At 34.6% G+C, this 21104-nt stretch overlaps 1 protein-coding gene across 2 annotated transcripts in view; it reads left to right on the top strand.

Annotated features, from left to right (window-relative positions):
- TMTC4 (transmembrane O-mannosyltransferase targeting cadherins 4) overlaps positions 1–19616 on the top strand; it is an 84399-nt gene extending 64783 nt beyond the window's left edge. The window contains exons 14-18 of one of the 2 annotated variants that reach the window (XM_036753352.1): positions 27–168; positions 7406–7520; positions 9518–9630; positions 16122–16191; positions 18309–19616. In XM_036753352.1, the coding sequence (XP_036609247.1) occupies positions 27–168; positions 7406–7520; positions 9518–9630; positions 16122–16191; positions 18309–18457 (589 nt within the window). In that variant the 3' untranslated portion in view covers positions 18458–19616. The remainder of the gene's footprint in view (positions 1–26; positions 169–7405; positions 7521–9517; positions 9631–16121; positions 16192–18308) is intronic. The other variant, XM_036753354.1, reaches the window with a different exon arrangement.
- The last annotated feature ends 1488 nt before the right edge of the window (positions 19617–21104 follow it).

Raw genomic sequence — 21104 nt, 5'->3', positions numbered from 1 at the left:
TTTTTTTTTTTTAAATAATTTTCTAGACCAGACTTTGCTGCAGCATGGATGAATTTAGGCATAGTGCAGAACAGCCTGCGGAGGTTTGGAGAAGCTGAGCAAAGCTACTGGACAGCAATTAAATACAGGAGAAAATATCCAGACTGTTACTACAACTTAGGACGTTTGGTAAGCTTGTGCTGTACATTGGTCAGAAGAATTTTCATACCTGTGTGTCTGTGTGTATCTGTGTCTGTGTAAGGTGTACGAGTTTGATTTCTTTTCTTGAAGTCCTTTAATTAAAAAAAGGAAACCTTTAAATTAAGAACATTTCCAATTTGAGTTCATCACAACTAATTGATAGAGAAGACATATGCTTTAGGCTGAACTAGAGAATAAGTTAAACTAGGAAAAATAGTGGTACCTATACCCTATGAAGCCCTTTCTTCAGAGTGGCTTCTTGAAACCATCAGTTTCAGTTTTTTTACAATTTGAATAAATAAAACCTTAATTAAAAAAACTCACAATATAACTTCTTTGCTCAATTTTTCCTTCATCCTGAAGAGGCTAACTGCATTAATCAATAATTTAATTCTAAGCATATTTATCTTTATGAAAATTGCAATGACAATACTTGACCGAGGGATATCAGGTTAGTGATGAGTTCTTGTCCACAGAGTGCTTTAAAACTATTTGGTAAGAACCAAGAGACAGTTTACTTATTAATTTATTTTTCAAGTCTTAAGAGAATATTGATGTAGGGCTTGATACATTTTCCTTTTCCAGAAAAAGTAAAAAAAAAATCTCCATATATATGTGTGTATGTGTGTATACATATACATACATATATATGTGTGTGTGTGTGTGTGTGTGTGTATGTATATGTATTACATATATATGCACCTAACAAAATACTCCTAGATAACATACTCTACCTTTAAAAAGAAATGTTTAATGTTTCTTCCTTAGCATTTTAGATTAATTTTAACTTCCTATGAATCAAAACATGTTATTTTTAATTCCTAACTCTTTGTCAGAGAAAATGGTTAATAAGAAAATTTATTATTTTATCAAAACTAGAATATTATAGTCTTTTTTATTTTGCACTCAATATATCATAGAATATTAGACTGATTCATTTATCAACTCAGTGTAATCCTGTGCCCTAAGGAGGATTATATCTAAACTGATTCTAAGTAGATACTTATCTTGCCTTAAATATCTATAGGGAAAAACTCCTCAATCTCATTCTTAAAAAAGTTCTTATCTAACCTAAATCCTCAAGTACTTTAAAACCATTTTTTCCTTCTATCTTTAGGGGAAATGGAGAACATCTAAACACTATTCTGAACAGAGGATAGATGAAAAAACCCTTCTTATTCTTGAAGGACTGTTAGTGCACATTTGAGCCTTGTCTGGGCTTTTGGTTTTTTGCTAGGGCACTCTGCTTTTGTGTGCATAGATATAATTTGGACAATGCCAGGGTAGAGTGGAGAGAATACTTGGCAACAGCAAAGGGCTAAAGGGTCTAAGCTTTTGGAACAGAATTAAGTATATCATAGATTCTTATCTACCTTCCTACTTAAATAATAAAAATAACTATAGGTATGCAGAATTGTTCCACATTCAAACAAAGCTATTTTTAAATGAGGGTGATGAAATATAATGGACATAACATTAAACTGATGGAAGTATTAAGACATTTCAAAATATTTTAAAAAAAAGTCTAAGTCACTTAATAGCTTTTTTGCTTTCAAGCTTATATCTGTAAAGTGGGCTGATGATGTTTGTCTTCTTTGTTTTTCATTGCTCATGAAATTAAAAACATTTTAAATCTATTATATTGCAATGAAATTCAACTTGTAACAAAATGCTTCATAATAGTGATTTACTGGAATACTGAGGGCCCCATATAACTCTCCTTATAATTTTTTATCTCCGTGTTTATTTGCGAGGCTTTTGCATCTTTAAGTTTAGTAGTTTCAAGAAAGCTTAAAGTTAATGTCGTATCACTTCTGGCAATATAATATTATGCTCCATTATTTTTATCAGCTTGTCCCCTAAAACTTATATTTGGCTTACTCTTCAGTGTATTATTGTGCTATATATGTGTTCATATAAGTTGTTCTAGCTTGGGGGAAGCTTAAGTCTTCCTCTTCTTTTAGGATAATGTCTATAAAAGTGAAGACTCTGCCTATAGATTTCCATCTTGGACTTTAAGGTCCTTTCACTTTGCAGTTTATTGCATTATATAATTCTCTATACTGTCTTCACTTCTTTGGAGTTGAGGAAGACAGATAATTTATGCTATATAAATTTTACTTAAGTCATTTCATAGAAAATCTAACGTAGAATATAAATTTTACCTGGCTATTTGATGGCTAGTATGTATAAGTGCCTACCTGTCTTAGAAAAGTATCTATTATATTGAACATATTGTTTATTAATTATGTTACTGTGAAATTATCTGTGTTGCCTACTGCTGGTCGTTCTTCTTATTTCAAGATTTTTGTTTTGTGTTTTGTCTTGAGAAATTTTTCTTAAATCTCATCAAAGCTTAACTTTTAGCAGTTAAAACCTTTTGAAAGTTCTTTCTTTAAATATTCTTTTACCAAAAGAAAAACCTTGAGAGAAATTTGTTGCTTTCTCTTGCTTAGTAACTTTTATTTGTGCAGAACAAGTATCTTTAATGGATTAGTTGATGGATAAATTCATTAAAAAGAATACTATCTGCTAGACCCTATGCAAAGCCTTCCCTGTTTACTACATAAGAAATTTGTGTTTGATACATTTTCCAAAAAATATTCTTAGATTTTTTTTTTCTGTACCACTCTTCATTCCACAAAAGATTCTACCTTGATGTTTCATCATATTGTGGAAGTAACTGAGTTCTCAAAGGCTATTCCAGCACAGCAGGAGCTCTGTCATGTCCTTTAAAGATGGAAAGACTTCCAAGTAAAAGCCTGGATATAGACCGTTGGTTACTGTATCTTAGTACCAAACTAGCTAAGTTTAGAGAGGGTCATCCCAAACAAGGTTGTCCAATAGATGGTGAATTCTTTGACCATCATAACCCACTAAACTTCCTAGATCTCATGAAGACATAATGACTTGAGTCTTCTTTTTCCTTTGTGGAATAAATCATTTGGTGAAGACTTTTTGTAAGTTCTGATTTCCAGATCAACACACATAGGGAATGTCATTCTCCATAACACTGGCCTGCAAATTTTTTTGATCATGATACCCCATTAGAAAAAAAAAATCATACCCAATACATATGTTTATTTACAAATTCTATACATGTATTTGTGTGTTACATACATTACAAACAAAACTGGACATTTTAAAAATAAAATAAAGATAAAATAAAAATATTTTAAAATTTAATTTTCATGGTATAAAACCATTTATGCTTACTAGATAATCTTTATTATATTAGTAGTATATTGCTAGTATCATTACATTTTGTTTATTCTGTTACTAATACTTTTATTGATAATAATATTTAGTAAGGTCAGCCAGTGATGAACTTCTTACATTTGAATCCACATGCCTTTTTTTTTTTTAGTGAAAACAATGTGATTGAATATTTTTTAAACTCTAGGATTGGCACTTTGTGATACAGCAATTCAAAGTTCTGGTACTAAATTCAAATTATTTTTTATTTGATTTTACTGTTTACCATAGCTGGAAAAGATTCCTCACACAGATATACAGTTCAAATGGAAAAAGTATGCTATTAGCTGTGCTTACTTAAAACACAAATCTAATTTTCAATTCTAGTCACCATTTATACAAAGGTTTTTGTGGAAATTCAGCTAATAAATTTCCATGTTCTTGATGTCAATTTTTGTTCTTGAAAACTAATTAAGTGTTGCATTTCTATATTTTAACAAATGGGTTCAAAAAACACTGAAGCTCTTTGTTTGGAAGATTTTTAAACAGGTTAGAAAATTCTTTTTTCAAGTTTTTCGGGTGCAGGTATAAGTGTTTTTATAGGTACACCTTGTGAAAGTATTTCCAAACATATTCGAAAAATGTTCTCTCCATAGCATGCATTTCTTTGAAAAAGCAGTTTTTTTTAATCATTGTTAAAATGTTATCTTTACCTTGAAGCAACAAATTAAGTATGTTTATTTTTTCAAAAATACTTGCTAAATATTATACTACCAAAAGCCACTTATTATAAAAAGGTCAGCAGATAGAAATGTCTTTTTATTAAAGAATGCACAGCATAATTCATCTTTAAGTTTGACAATTCTTTTGTATACTTGGTCATGAGATAAACAGCAAACTTATATAGTAACAATAATAATAAAGATAACTAACACATATAGCACTTTTAAGGTTTGCAAAGTGTTTTGCATATGTTATTTCATCTTATTGAAAAAATTTAGTATAAAAAAGATTTTTTATGATTGTTCCCCATTGGATTTCTTGTCAGTAACCATCACTGCTTTTACTTTGTAACGTGGCTGACAAATAGTTCGTTCTAGGAATAGAAGTAGCAGCTCTGCCATTTTCTTGTCTGCTTAGACTTACGTTATTAGTATTAGCTTCAATCCATGGTTTCTTTGCAAGAATCTTTATAAGCGACTTGCCCTTTTTGTGAGGGTTAGTTTGGTTAAAAGTAAATCATATAATGCATAAATCCATTTAACAAGGCACTCATAAATTGTAATATACCCCGGTATTTTTGAAGCAAACAAATGATTATTCACACCAATGAATCTCTCCATTTGTAGAATTCCTTCTTTTCCCTCAGGATGCTTTACATTTTATGTGGAACATGTGATCATCTGATACACAGATAGAATGAAGGTGCCGATCAATGTCAATCTCTATATTAAGTATTAACAAAGCTTAATTTTTCTTTTTTTTTAATTAAAAAAAATGTAAATTCTAATATTTTCTTAAAGCATCCTATGATGTGGTTCATGCCCCCATTCTAGAAAGTAGTGATCTAGAAAAGCCAAAGCCAACCAGAGAAAAGAAGTACATAGTTTCATAGATTTAGAACTATAAGGAACCCTAGAGATTAGTCCAGGTGAAGAAACTGAGACCTTAAGGGGTTATTTGGCATATCCAGGTTCATACAGCTAATTAGCTCTGAGGTAGGAACAAACCTTTACAAACCTTAACATTGAATCCACCCTATCCACTACACCATGCTGCTGAATTAATGCTTAAGATTTAAGATTATATAGTATAGGACTTCAAAATCCAAATTTCACCTGACTCAGTCTCATTGCTCTCAGCTTTACCTTAATAAGAATTAAAACGTATTTTGAGCATTTTGAAATTCTAAAACAAGTTTGTTCCTGGCCATGTTAATAAATGTTATCACAGTGGCTTTTGTCCTATTGATTTGTCCTAGTGACTCACTCCAATTGACTAAGCATGCAAGATTCTGTTGGTCATTTGCTTATGAAAAAATGTGGTGGAAGGATTAATTATGATGCCCATGTGACACAGAAAGGAAAGTAAATGCTGATTTGAGATACCTATGTTTACATTACTTGCTTTTCTTTTGAACTTTTCACCTAATTTCTGTCAGATAAGGGGGGAAATGTTGTTGCTTTAGTTTCTAAGTAAAGCCATGCAAGAAATTCTGACAGCACAAGTAAATGGGAGTTAGTAAATGTCTCCATAATTCATTAAACTTTTCTTTCCTTTGCATAATATGTCATTTATTTGCTATGAAGGTCATAGGGCAAGTCAAAATGTTGCTGTTGTCCCATGAAAGGAAGACAGACTGGACAGTTTGTACTAGAATATGCACCATCCTTAAATCCCAATAAATTACCATCACTGGCACCTTCACCAGAGTTAAAGAAGCAAAACTGCATTGAGATAAAGCCCTTTTAGTACTTAAAGAGGGCATGAGGTTAGAATCAAAGAAACCCATCTTTTTTTTTCTAGGTGTTTTGCTTACCAGTTATGCAAATTAAGAGCCAACCATTTTGAATTCTAATGACTGATTTAAAAGTAAAATGAAACACAAAATCTCCCTCCCAACCCCCCAAAAAGGAATTTTTAATTTAAATATGTTTTAAGCACCCAGATTGTAAATCAGAAGGAGGATGAATATAGAAGATAATGAAGTGTGGTTCGAGTCATACCTTATGAGATTTTCCATAGGGAAGAGAAAGGATGTCTAATATAAAACTAAAGGTTTTTTTTACTTTAGTATAGTCAAAAGGGAACAATAAAACTTAAGATTCATTGACTTGTAACTAGACAAAATAACTTTTAATAGAGACACAAAGTTGATTTATTTTCTAAATAATACTATTGTATACTTTTTTATTTTGAAAAAGCAAGAAACTAGTAATTAATCAATTCAACAGATATTCATTCAATATGCATTTATAAAATGCCTACTACATACAGGACAAAAGGCTGCAGGTGCTAGTGGACAGAGAGCCAGACTCAGCATGAGGAAAACCTCATTCTGTCTCACCTCTGACACTAGCTGTCTGACCCTGTGCAAATTCTATTAACAGTTGCCCATCTCTGTTGGTAGAAGTTCCCCACACCAGCAAATTCAACACCTACTCTATTTACACACACACACACACACACACACACACACACACACACACACACACACATTGCACTAGGTACTAGGGGAATACAAAAGAAAACATTTAAAATGCTTACCATACCCTCAAGGAACTTAGACTTCAGTGGGAATACAACATGGAAACAGATAAATAGAAGGCAGAAGAGCACTAACAGCTAGGAGGATCAGGGAAAGCGTTGTATGGGAGATAAAATCCATACTAAGCCTTATGGGAAACTAAGGATTCAAAGAGGCAGTGGTGATGAAAGAGGGCACTTGAGGTATGCAAGACAGTCTGAAGGCATAAAGGTAGGAAAACTTCTGGAAACCACTAGTAGGACAGTTTAACAGAAACACAGAGTATGCTAAGGGAAGGTAAGCCTGGAAAGGGAGGCTGGAGGCAAATTGTGAAGGACTTTAATATCGTAGTCAGTCATTACAATATCAGTTCAGAAGTTATATGATGGATGTATTGGAGAGATTAGAAACAGGGGAGATCAATAGGAGGCTATTGCCGTAGTCTTAAGGTGATGAGGGCTTGAACAAGGGTGGCTGGCATGACATGAGAAAAGAAGGTGGATGAGACAGATATTGCAAAGGTAGAAATCTGACACTTCGTAGCATATATAGTATAGGAGGTGAGAAAGAGAGAAAAGTCAGGACTCAATCAGGCTTTCAACTGACTCCATTTCTATAATGTGAATATATATTTTAAAGCATGGCATCATTAAATGGGATTTTTTTTTCATCTTAAATGTCACTTGGAAAATTCAGTCTTCTATATTTTAATCCAATCACAGAAGCTTAAAAAAGAGGAACAAAAACAAGAAAAATTCATTTAAATTTTTGCATTATTTTCAGTATGCAGACTTAAATCGTCCTCTAGATGCATTGAATGCATGGAGAAATGCTACTTTTCTGAAACCAGAACACACTTTGGCTTGGAACAACATGATCATACTGCTTGATAATATAGGTATAGTAATTTTTAACAATATGTTTGAACTTTGGAGAAGGTGGTTCTATGTAAGTTCAAAATAACAATGCATAGTTATAATGTCACCTAGTAATTAAGAGCTATAGATGGCTCATTTGTTTTTTTTAAGGTCCTCAGATTAATCAGATAAATGTTTACTGAATGCTCCATTTTTATCTGATTCCTTGAGCCATGTAAAATAGAAATTTTAAGAAAACTAAGATACCTTTGTAACATTATAAAATTTAGAGCTAATGCATTAATTCATTTGACAGCTTTAGTCATCCATCCAGACATAGCCAAGAAACCATAAGTAAGAAGTCCTATGAACAACCAAAAAAAAGTAGATTTGCCAAAAAAAAAAAAGATGTTGCAAAAATCAACATACTCAAGCTTGTGAACTTTACTCATGAGAGTGCCCCTTGGTCCCTCAGTCTCTCTCTATTTTAGACACAGTTGTAACAGGCTTAATCTGATTTCCTAGACCATAGGAAATTTGAATGGTTGGGAAGTTCTTCTGAAGGCAGGAACAATTATAATAATTGTAAAGAATAATAGCTGGAAACCTAATAAAGTTCTGTAACCACACTATAGCTTTTGGAGTCACTGCCACATTTGGGGATGCCCAATCCCCCAACATGTTTTATGTACTCTATAATTATTTGTGAGACCCCATTATTACAAGATTTCTGCATATGGCCCTAGCCTGATAGCAAGGGAATGAAAAGTAAACTATAAATTCAAAAAACATAGTAGGCTAAGAAAATTACCATATTGGAGTAAATATCCACTACAGACCTAATAATTCTTACTGTATCAGAGAACAGTTAAATAATTGATGTGATTGTATATTCACAGTGATCCTGATTAATCAAGAAAAAGTTGGATGATGCTCAGTATACTCTCAATAAGAAGAACAGGAAATACATAACAGATTTAGAAAGATTCCCATCCAAATGTTGGGGTTTTTTTAAGTCTGGTAATTTAAAGGGGCAAGTTCAGTCATTTGACTTATTCACCCATGATGCCCAAGTGGTTTCCCCCCTGATGCCTGATCGATAAGGCACTACTATGAAAAACCATGAGCAGCTGAGAGAATTGAAAAGATGATCTAGTTACATAGTTTTTATCATTCAGTTATTGCTAAAGTAATTATTAAATTAATTTGGCAGTTCTTTAACAAGCTAACAGAGATCTGTTGAGTTGCATATATTGGTCTCTGTCTCTTAAGTGAATAGAAATTGAATATATATAATACATACACATATATACACATACATATGTGTATGTATATATATTTAAAGTCATCACAGTAGCATTATCGGGAAAGGCTTATTTGTAAGTTTGTTCTCTATTCTAACTTCTTGATTATAACTAGCTTCTGTAAGGAAACATGTTCATATTACTGCTGAAGACTGTAAAATATGCTTTAATCAAAAGCTATTTGAATAGTATCACAATTGGGATAAATTGCAGTGGTCTTCCCCATGATGAGGACCAGTTTATATAAATATTCTGCTCTAACCCTCCATTATGGATGTCTTAGTGATCACAATGATGTAGAATCATTAAATCTAAAGGTTTTTTTTTATTTTATGTGTTGCTTTTTAGTGTTCTTTTGGTCTAGCATAGCATAAAGAAGAGAGCTGGCCTTGGAACCAGGACTGTCTGTTGGTACTCTAGGAAATTCTTTTAAGATTAAGTTGTAAGGAAGGTGCCCACCTGCATTAGTAGAGGGAGTTCCACTACTACAATTCCTCATAAGGCAACTGCCCATAACAATGAAATAAAAGGTTCAGAACCTATTCTTATCGTTTGATGCATAGTCTCAAGTTTATCAAAATAACCAAATAACTTTTTTTTCCTTGGGCAATTTTGATTTGTTTGTAAACATTGTAATACACATGACTTTTTAACTATAGGAAGATAGACCAAAATACCAGAAAAAGGTTTTAAGGTGTTATTCATTTTGTTCTTTTTCTGTTTCATTATCCTAGGTAACTTAGCCCAAGCCGAAGCAGTTGGAAGGGAGGCGTTAGAATTAATACCCAATGATCACTCTGTTATGTTCTCATTGGCAAATGTACTGGGAAAAGCTCAAAAATACAAGGTTTGTAAACTGGAGTTCACTAGCTTTTTTTTTTTTTTTTTTGGTAATTAACAATAGCATCTGATAAAAGCCATAAATATTAGTTTTGCACAGAGAAATCCAAAGGCAGGCCAAAATTAAAATAAAAAAATTAGTCCTAGGAATGGAATCTATCTATAGGTAACTGGACAATGGTACATTTGGGAGAGCATAGTCAATTTATTTCTTGAAGAAATTGTCCCAGAGGCAAGTCTGTAGACTGAAAAATAATTATAAGAGAACAAGCAACCAAAGGAAGATTCTGTAGTTTAAAAGCCATGAAAAGGGCAGGTTGCAGAGGAAGAATCCCCATGTCCTAAAGGACTCTCTCTAAATGCATCTTACTGATAGTAAAATGTACACTCATAGTGTAGCTGCAGCTGGGCCTTTCTGGCACAAGAGTGCTTGGGTTTGTTTGCTTCCAAATCAGCCAGGGTTTTAGGTTTTGTTTATAGGCTTACATCTTTTACACAAAGATCATGACACAACCCAGGGTGCATAGATGGCCTACTTAAGATTGCTTCTTATTCTCCTCATCTGAGGTACATGATAGAGTAGCTGTGACCGTTTAGATCCTTTACTTTAGAAACACACACACACACATTTTGCACCAATCCTGGCACTAAATATAAATCCAAAATGTACTGCAAACTGAGGTTGTGTCATGGTCACAGGATTATGAATCCAGAGGTGGAAGGGACCTCAGAAATAGCCCAACCCTCAACTTTTATAAATAAGGAAACTGAGGACCAGAGAAATTAAATAACCTGCCTGGCAGCATACAGACAACAAGGTTTGGAGGCTGAATTCGAACTCATGTACTGTGACTCTAGAAAAGGATTCTTTACCATTTTTGTGTCTTGGACCCCTGTGACTATCTGGTGAAACCTGTGGACCTCTTCTCAGAATAATGATTCTAAATACATAAAATAAAATATGTAGGATTACAAAAAGAAACCAGTTGTATTAAGCTACAGTATCAAAATATCATTCAGCGTGTCTTAATTAAGAATCCCTGCTCTAAAGCCATTGTTATGAACCATGCTACCAGAGGTAGACTTCAGTTCTCAGTATATTCAAGAGTAATACGCCTACTTTACATTTTCATGGAAAAAAATATTCTTCTGTTTCCAAGACTGGGTATTCATCTTCTTTGTTTTCCCCCAAGATAACTAATGTAGTGGACAAAAAGCCATCTGTTCATAATATTTTTCATTTGATTCTTTTTGCCTCTGTGGTATAAAGTCATCAGTCAGTATTTTAAAATCTGATTCCTTTTGCCTTTAAGGCACTGTGCATTTAGCACAGTGCTTGGCACATAGGAGGTGCTCAATAAATGTTTACTGACTGACTGGTTCTGCCCTATTCTAACATTGGGAAATATTCCAGTCAATCTAAATTTTCTATGATGATCATAAATTTATCTCTATTTTTCATAGTTGTGACTGATAAAGAGTCACTATTGCTTCCCTGTGCTTTTTTTAATCCTTCTGAATTTTGCTCAGAACATACTTGTAGGGGAAAAAAAAAGTGAATGCTTTCTGGCTTTTGTTGAGGTTCACCTATCTAGCTGTCTGTGTTAAGGTGTGTAAGTTTTATCCTAGAAGCCCAGCTACAGTATATCTTTTTCACTGTATTGCCTGTATAATCATTCTATTGATTTTTTTTTTGTCATCTCACTGCCTATAAATGCTTTGCGACATAAGCAGTATTTCTTTTGATTTCCACTTCACATTGCACTTTTTTCTTGAGATGAAGTTAAAAATACATTGTAAGGCAAGAACAAGAAACCAGTTTTCCCATTTCTCCAAATATTTTACATCATAAATATACAGGGCATTGAGAAAAGATAATATAGAAGAGAAGAAATAAGAATCTGTTGCAAGGAATTTTAATGTGAGCTCCACTGGGGCAGTGTGGATATTTATGTGTGACTCCTAGAACCATGGTACATGAGTACTGTGGCACTTATTAAATTGTTACAAGTTAAGAATTTGGAATTTTGTGAACATATTTATTCTAATACAAAACTGGAATGCAATTTCCTTAGGTAGGTGGAGCAGTGGATAGAGTGCCAGGCCTGGAGTCAGGAAGACTCATCTTCCTGAGTTCAAATCTGGCCTCAGGCACTTACTAGCTAATGTGACCCTGGTCAAGCCACTTAACCTTGTTTACTTCAGTATTCCTCATTGGCAAAAGAGCTGGAGAAGGAAATGGCAAACAACTCTAGATTCTTTGCCAAGAAAACCCCAAAAGGGGTCAGGAAGAGTCGGACACAATTGAAATGACTAAACAATAAGAAAAATAAATTTACTACATCTCATGGTATTTTATTATCTACTTCCCTTATGAATAGAAAGACAGCTCTTCTGCATGGTAATCAAATAAATACCAGCACTAGAAAATCAGTTGCTTTAATTGCATTTCAGCAGCATTGGCTCCATGACAAGTGGGAAGCCTCCTGTCCTGGTAAAGCAAAGGACAAGAGGAAGTGTTTTAGTTTATTATGAAATAGGCTTTTATTTTTGTGTCATAATATGGCATGAGAATGAGGATTCTGGGAAGAAGGAATCCTTTCACCACTAAGTAATTATAATGCTGAATAACTGTAAACATCAAAAATTGCTTGAGAATGCCACTCCAGCCACATCCATCTTAGACCTCTTGTAACATCCATTTTAGGGGCCACTAATCTTATTATTAGAGTAACTGACATGTATGTAACACTTTAGGTTTACAAAATGCTTTATATACAGAATCTAACTGGCACTGCACAACAACGCTGTCATGTAAATACTTCAGATATTATTATTTTCATTTTTCAGATGTGGAAACTGAGGTTGAAAATTTAAGTGACTTTGGTTTTTGTTAAGAGAAGATAATGAGACTCCAGTATATATTACTTTGGCAGTTGTATAAAGTTGATTAAGATTTTATTGGGTTATTCAGTCCTCACCTAAAAAAGGTTTTGTCCTTGTGGCACATGCTCTGGAGATATTCACACTTACAAGTTGAATTCCCAGAAGGTGATAGCTAACTCTTCCTTCAGGGTTTTATGAGGCCAATTTTTCTAATTCAAAATAGCTCCAAGGCCTTTACTGTTGTACTTCCTCCTTGTGCTTATCAATTGATACAGTTAGTTAGCTATACTTTAGAAAGCTTTAGAAAGGAGTTTTTGCTAAGATGCCGTAATAAGATTGGTTGGCACAAAACATCCTTCCAAAAGTTAGCGACATACTCTCCCACCAGATGTAGTGATGTTCGAAAACAGGGGTTCTTATTCTGGGGTCAGCAAAATTTTTTAAAGAAAATATTTCAATAACTATATTTTAAAATACTTGGTTTCCTTTGTAATCTCATGTATCTTATTTTATGCATTTAAAAACATTCTGAAAATAATAATAATATCTAACATGTAGCACCTACTATGTGCCTGATGCTGTACTGAACACTTTATAAATATTATCTTGTTTTTTACTCACAATAACCCTGGGAGGTAGGTGCTATTATTATTTCATTTCACAGATGAGGAAACTGTGGCAAACAGAGGTTGAATGACATCTCCATCCTCACACAGGTAGCAAGTGTCTGTAGCTAGATGTGAACTCAGGTCTGCCTGATTCCAAGTCCAATGCTCTATCCACAACATCACTTACAGGGTTTCCCCAGACTGCCAAAGGGATCTATGACTCACAAAAATATTAAAAACCCTTGTTCTAATGTATGGAAAGTTACATAGATGTTAAGGAAGTACCTGTGAAAACATAGCCCATTTAATTTGATCCCATCAAGAAATCCCTGATTAGCTGATTAGCCCTAATCTCTTTCCTGACCTCCACACTCATATTTCCAGCTGCATATTGGATTATCTGAACTGGTTGTCCCATCAACACTTCAAACTCAACATGTCCAAAACTGAACTCATCTTTCCCTCCAAACCTCTCTCTTCCTTACTTCCCTATTACTACCATCCCCCCAGTCACTCTAGGTGTCATCCTCACAACCCATTCTTAATCCCCATATGCACTTTCAAAGTCCTTTCAATTCTTGCTTCACAGTACCTCTCTTCTATGACTCCTTCTCTCCTCTGACACTGCTACCACCCCGGTGCATCCCCTCATGCCTGGACTATTGCAGTAGCCTTTTGGTTGATCTTCTTGCCTCCAGTCCATCGTCCACCCAGTTGCCAAAGTGATCTTCCTGAAGTGAAGGCCTGACTACATCACTGTCCTATTTGATAAATTCCACTGGCTCACTGTTATCTCCAGGATCAAATATGAATTCTTCTGTTTGGCTTTTAAAGTCCTTCATAAACTGGATTTTTCCTACTTTTCCAATCTTTTTATACCATATTCCCCTCCACATACTCTTAAAATTCAGTGATACTAGCCTCTTTGTCTTTCCTCAAACAAGACATTTCATTTCCCAACTTCATTTTCACTGATTGTCCCCCATGCCTGGAATTCTCTCCCTCCTCATCTCTGCCTCCTGGCTTCCTTCAAGTCCCAGGTAAAATCCTACTTTCTGCAAGGAGCATTTCTCTAGCCTCTTTAATGCTTATGCTTTCCCTCTGAGATTAACTCAGTTGGTCCTGTATATGTCTTATTTGTACGTAATTGTTTGCATGTTATCTCATAGACTGTGAGCTCCTTAAGAACAGGGACTGGTTTTTTGTTTTTGCTTTTGTTTAACATTCTTGTATCCTCAGTGCCTTAGCACAGTGTTTGGCACATAGTAGGTACTTAATAATTGCTTCTTGACTCAAAATTGGCTAAATGGATAGAATAAATCTCACAATATAGGAAACTCTGGTTCCTTGACTTTTGATTTAGAAATGCAAATTACTAACATATTTTCTCACTCATGCCCCACTTTTTACAGTTCTTCTTTGATCATGTTTCTTGAGCATAAGTTGATCTCTGCCAGTTCTAAGAAATAGTAATTTCACAGATGTTAGTCCAAATTCTCTGCACCAGATGCTCAGGGATTATAGTGTACAACAGTTTGATAAAGCTGTTCTCCCAGTAGATGATGAAAGGTGGAGATAGACAAGAAACAAGTGGGAGAAACAAAAATGGGGGAAGAGAGAAAATAAAGTTCAAGAAATGAAAACTTTAGAGTAAAAATATTTAAGATAAATGTATGCTATCTGCTTTTTAAATTTGTTAGGCCTTTTAGAAATGAAAATGTAAATGAAATGTTTGAAAGAACCTGTAGATATACTCACCCAAGTTATTTGACAGCCTGCAAGCAGGAGTTCTTAGCCTGTGGCCTGTGATTTTTTTTTTATTTTTATAGCTAAATTTCAATATAATTGGTTTCCTTTGTAATCCTATGTATTTCATGTTATGCATTTAAAAATATTATTCTGTAAAGGGTTCCATTGACTTTACCAGGCTACTGAAAGAATCCATGTCACAAAGTTTAAGAACCCCTGGTCTGGAGATTGTTGTGAGCATCCTAATTCTTTGCCACTTTTGTCTTTATATCACTAGGGCCTAGTTCCTCATCTGGAAAAGGGGGATAAGAGCATCTGCTTCACAGGGTTGTTGTGATTATCAAATGAAATAACTAAAGTGTTCTGCATACCCTACAGCGCTTTATGAATGCTAGCTGTAGTTATTCTTTCCCCTGCTGCTCATCTAATGGGGCTGTTCTTGATTGCTAAGGGTTCTATAGATGGTTAAAAAGACGAAATGGCTTTTAACCTTTAGTTTTAGAAAAATAGAACTTAACCTACCTGATTGGCTACAGTAGAAAACTGCTTCATTTGCTCATGGCATTCACAGAAACTCTAACTCTCTGTTGCTTTACTATTTTTCCAAAACCCAATCTTTCCTTTCATCCCTATGCTCCCCACTCCTATCTTACCCTTCTCCTCCTGCGAAACACACAGACACACACACAAATAGACCTACTCACTTGGAATTTTGGAATTATAAATAATTATTTTCTGTTGAAAAGAGCAGAAATAGCTGGCAGAGGGCTCTTACACTCTCAGTATTGTTGCCCTCTATCCAAGTCTCTTAATGACCTTGTCTCATACTCTCACCATCTCCCTTTCCTACCTGAGCTCCAAGGATTCCCCTCAGTGGGAATCAGGCCTGCTACTTATGCTTCTGCCAACACCATCTCTACCATATTAATCTTCTCAAGATGTTGTTTTGATCATTGGAATATAGTTGTCATGGGGTTGTTGTTTTTTCTGTTTGTTGGTTTTGGTAGAAGAGTGATGTTGGTCAGGATATAAGGGTCATAGGATAAAGAATAACTTTGCAAACCATGGGCCGTGGAGGCTAATATGCTTTTTTGTTCTTGCTGTTAATTTTTTTTCAGTTCCAAATTCTCTCTCCCCTGCCACCCCCTCCCCCACTCATTGAGAATGCAAGAAATACAATACCCATTATAGTTAATATGCTTTTAAGTGATCCGTACAAGTACCTTGCATTTTGACATCTCAATTATTTACTTAGGAATCTGAAGCTTTATTCCTCAAGGCAATTAAGGCCAATCCAAATGCTGCAAGTTACCATGGCAATTTAGGTAAGGTACTTTTTTCAGTGTGAATCTTACCATAGTGTAGTTTCTACTGAAGTAGGCTCATTTCTACCAAAGCAGTGTTCAGAGAATGATTGTTTTAGACTTACTTGTCTGTGCTGCACTCTAAAAACAGAAAGTCAAAAATGTGTGCTTAAGGTTTCCCTTCATTACATTTCCTTCATTTCATTCTTGAAACCTAGTGTTTCAGATTTTTAAACCTGGCCAAGGTTGCCAAGACTGATGAATTCACCACTGTGGGAAACAATGGGAAGAATTTTGTTTCCACAGGATTAAAAGTACTCCTCTTATCTTTGAGTGACAGCAGAATGTAAGTCAGAGGTGACTGGTTCTAATCAGAGCTGTGATCTAGCAGAACCAGGCTTCTGATCAGGTGAAAGGTTAGAAGCTTGTACACATGCTTAACAAGCTGTTTGAGGGGGGCATGACATGGGCAATTCAGGGGGTTGCATCTGGCCAAATGGAGAGCAAGGTGGGAGATTCGAATTGGCAGCAGAATAAAAGGGCTTACATTTGTCTGAACAAGCTGTACTCCATTAAGGGGGCTACCCATTTATTCAGAAAGAATAAATGTAAAATATAATGAAAACCTTCCTGGGTTTCCAATGAGTATTGTTTATTCCTAGACTAAGTATGTTTCGCACAATCACCAGGTAAGCAGTGAAGATTTTCATAATGATTTAGGACCTTAGGCTGGTCCTAAAGACAAGCAAGTCTATGAAGGAATCCACGTTTGAAGCCTTTCCAACATAGAAGCTGCCAGAATTGGCACTACTGGCTTTACTTTTGAGAGCCAAGTTAACCACATGCTTCAATGAGGCATTAGAGCAGGACTTTGGAGGAAGCTTTAGAATATAACCTGTGTCAATTCAGAGACTTATGCTCATTGTATAATGATTATCAGATTTAGTTATCTGTCCTTGCTACCTTACCCCATCATGGAATAACCATGAACTACTCTAGTAGATTAGGTCATATTAGCTACATATTACAGCACCAGAGCAATCAGGTCACTTTGGCACTACATGCTTCTCCAACATTTAAATAGCTGCAGTTCACCATATTTGTAAATTATGCCAACTTACACAAAACTGTAAAATAAGCAAAGTGCATCTTAGATGTCTCAGTTATTCCCCACTTCCCCTCTTCTTTAGTCCATACTACTCAAGCATATAGTGGATTTTTTGTAGACCACTATTCACATTCTCTCTCCATACTCTGGACAGTCTTACCCTCGCTGGCTACCCAGCCTATCTATCAAAAGTTAATTGTTTTGTTTTTTGTGTTAATGACCTCACCCTTCCCAAGTAATCTGTATATTTTAAGTAGGATCTTTTAGAGACTGCCTTCAGACAGGGGTGTGGAGTTGAAAGAGACCTTCTACCATGAATTTCAGGCTCAGGGTAGGGAAAATATTTGGGAGCTACTGGAACATTGTGTTGCCCTTCAAATCATTCCAACATCTAATCTACATGTAGAGCTAGTAGCATTTTAAATTTGAAATTATATAAACGAACCCACAAGAAGTTTAGAACCCAATCCTAAGGTGTTGATTGTTTTCTCTGCCTTTTCATTGCCCAGTTATTTTTGAAATCCTTGTCCTTCAGACAGAATATACAGCCAGATATTACTGTGTCAAGAGATAGGCAGAGAAACCTTGACTGAAAAGTAAATTCAAAATACTTTATTGCATTGATAAAAATAACCACATGCCCAAACCTAAAAAGGATCAGAATTTTAGCACAATCTAGGTAATTCAACACTAGCCTTAAGAAAAGTTTGTTCTGTTTTGCCCTGTATTTAACATGATTCCTTTATGTTGTTAATACACTCCTCTTAATCTTTTGTAGTAGCCAAATATTAGTGTTCCATTTAGTGTTAGAGACCGATTTAAAGGACATGGAGGTGTCTAGAAAGGAATATCATTACTGAAGATGATTAAGGTAAAGAAAGTTATGTAATAACAGAGAATTTTCTTAGATCTAGCGATTTTTTAAAGTATCAGTGCTGTGATGTATTTTAATATTTTTTTAACAAATGATTGAAAGTTTTGCAAATTATGCAGAAAGATTTCCAATAAAAACTGCTTCTTGCTGTTTCAGCTGTGCTTTACCACCGTTGGGGAAACTTTGACTTAGCCAAGAAATACTATGAAGTCTCTCTGAAGCTTGACCCTCTAGCACCAGGGACCAAGGAAAATTACAATCTACTAAAAAGAAAACTAGAACAATTGCAAACAAATAGTGTTTGATCATTCTTTTCTCTCTCTCTTTTTTGTCCATGCATGATACAGCTCATTAATGTCTTATGGTTATTTTTAACCATGTAAAAAAGTTTTAGTCATGGTGTTAAAATTTGGGTTTTTTTTATATGAAAATAAAAATTTGAACATACAAAAAAACTGTTGCAGCACCAGCAATATGCCTGATGTTGTTTTTGCATTGGAAATGTATTTTTTCAAGCAACTTATAGTTCCTAAAAAATTCAATTTTAGGATAAAGTCATTTTCTAATTTGAAAAGAAAAATAAATATTTTGAGCTATTTTTAATTTCTACCAAACCAAAATTTGCAGTGGGGAGGTAAAAAATAGTTAAGCATAAATGAATACTATGAAACAGCATTCATCATGATGGAGAATTGGCTAAGCTGGCTTGAGAAATTTATACAAATAGCATAAACATCCCTTTATCTGTATACTGATGTTTTTATTTAATGACAGAAGTGAATGAAGTTTTTGTATTTGATCTATTCTCTGTATAACATGCTATGAACATTGAAGGAAATACTTCTTTATGTGTGTGTGTTTTAAACAGGGAAAGAATAATTGAGCCTGAGAATTAGAAAGTTTAGCTTCTTCCTCTGTTCTATTCTACATATTTATTTTTTTTAGGAAGAAATTGACTCATGCAATATTTGCAAATATACCTATTTGTGTAGTAGGACATTATGGACCATCCTTAATTCTTTATATCCACATAAAAACTCAAGTTAGCTTCCTGGGGAAATGTACAGCATTTCTTAGATAAAGATCAAGATATCTCTTCTTTTTCATTTATGTCTTACCTAGGGGTTGAGGGCTACATTCATAAATATGAATGGTACTTTGTTGCATTTTGTAATTTATAATCCAAGTCTATCCTTCTGACTAATATGTTGCTTTAAATGGACTATAAACATTGATACTTCCAAAAGCTATAGGTAGTAATTTTCCTCCAAAAATAAGCCATATTAGTGGAGTTTTCCAGTAATCAGGAAGACTGGAAATCATTTACTCATATACACTGGTTGCTGATTGATTGACTTTCTATTAGTCTGCTGCTTCTTTTTAAATTACCATATTATATGCTATTGACCTACTGGTTCATACAATCTGTAATTCTTTATTCAGTAAAGTTGTTACATAAAGTGATGTGAAGTCCCTTAATATTAAACTAAAAAATATTTAAGTGCCTCTGATGTTCAAAGTATTGTGCTAGGTATTTTGGCTGCAAAGACAAAAATGAAACAGTATTTGCCCTCAAGGAACTTACAATCTACTGGGGGAAGGTGGGGGTACAACATGTAAACAAGTAAATGTAAATTATATACAAAGTAATATAAAGTAAGCTTAAGAGGAAAGAGTGTTAACAGCTGAGGGGAGTTGAGGAAGGCCCTGAATAGGACATGGCACCTGACCTGTGCTTTGAAGGAATTCCAGCCATTGAGGAAACACTTGTGAAAGGCATGGAAGTGGGAAATGCAATGTTGTGTACTGGGAATAGCTAATAGGTCAGTTCAACTGGAATGGGCAATGTCTGAAGGAGAGTATAAAATTAATCATGGAAATAGCTATAGAATTTTATTGTCTAAGTTGATGTAAATAGAGTTCTGTGGCTGGGCTATGCAAATCAACCTTCAGGGCCTTCTGGAAAGAACAGTGTTTAAGGAACTTCACACAGGAATGAGCCAAAACTTGCCTCAAGGAACAAGGAAATTAGTAACCCTCCATAGAATAGTAATAAATAAAATACATTTAAAATGGGCTGCAGCTTTAATTTTTTTATTGAAACTAAGAACTTAAGAATTAAATTAGAATTTCCATACTGAGGACAACCAATGACAAATGTGATTTCTTCTACTATAACTTTTACTACTGTATCTCCTAGGATTTCTGCAAACCTTTAGTTCTTTCTAATGAGATATCTGACCAGAAAACAGCTGTTCTTAATTTTATCAATATATTTTATTGAGGATTATGCCTCTGCAAATTTGTGGCACTTTAATGTAGCCTTAATTTGGGTTTGTTTGTTTTTTTTCTAAGTGCTTCAATACCAAAATGACCTTAATGTACCAGAATGAAATGTCATCCTTGTTAGAAATACCAAGAATTTTACCTGGCCATGTGTGAATTTAGGAGAAAAAAAAAAAGATTTTTATTTCCTGTCATTATTTGACGGGGTGACGACCTCTTAGCTGGCACAGGCACACCTTAAACTAGGTACAAAGCTCTTTTTATAATCCATCCAGATTCGAATTTTGCACCTTGAACCCCATTGGTCAGCACTTCAGGGTTCACTAAACCCCACCCCTTGATCACATCCCTTCACCTCCACACCTCAATCCAGGGGGGTTCCCAGAGACTGTACTCTCATCAACAGTTCAGCCTTTATTCTACCTTCAGAGAAAATACAAAAAAGCATAAAGGACTCACAGTAGCTCATAAATACTTGGTTTCTCTCACTCTCCAGTGAATCCTCTGCTGCTGGGTTTTCTACCCTAGTATCAAACTCATTTCCTGCAAAAGTTTGAGTGAGCCAGAACCAGATTAAAATATAATTGGGAAATGTTTAACAAAATAAAATACAACACAGATAATGTTAATTCGTGGTTTTCAAAGCTAATACACCCCCCACCACCA

This window comes from Trichosurus vulpecula, chromosome 4 (genome assembly GCF_011100635.1).
Source record: "Trichosurus vulpecula isolate mTriVul1 chromosome 4, mTriVul1.pri, whole genome shotgun sequence".
Taxonomy (NCBI): domain Eukaryota; kingdom Metazoa; phylum Chordata; class Mammalia; order Diprotodontia; family Phalangeridae; genus Trichosurus; species Trichosurus vulpecula.
This window is presented reverse-complemented; position numbering and strand designations above follow the sequence as displayed.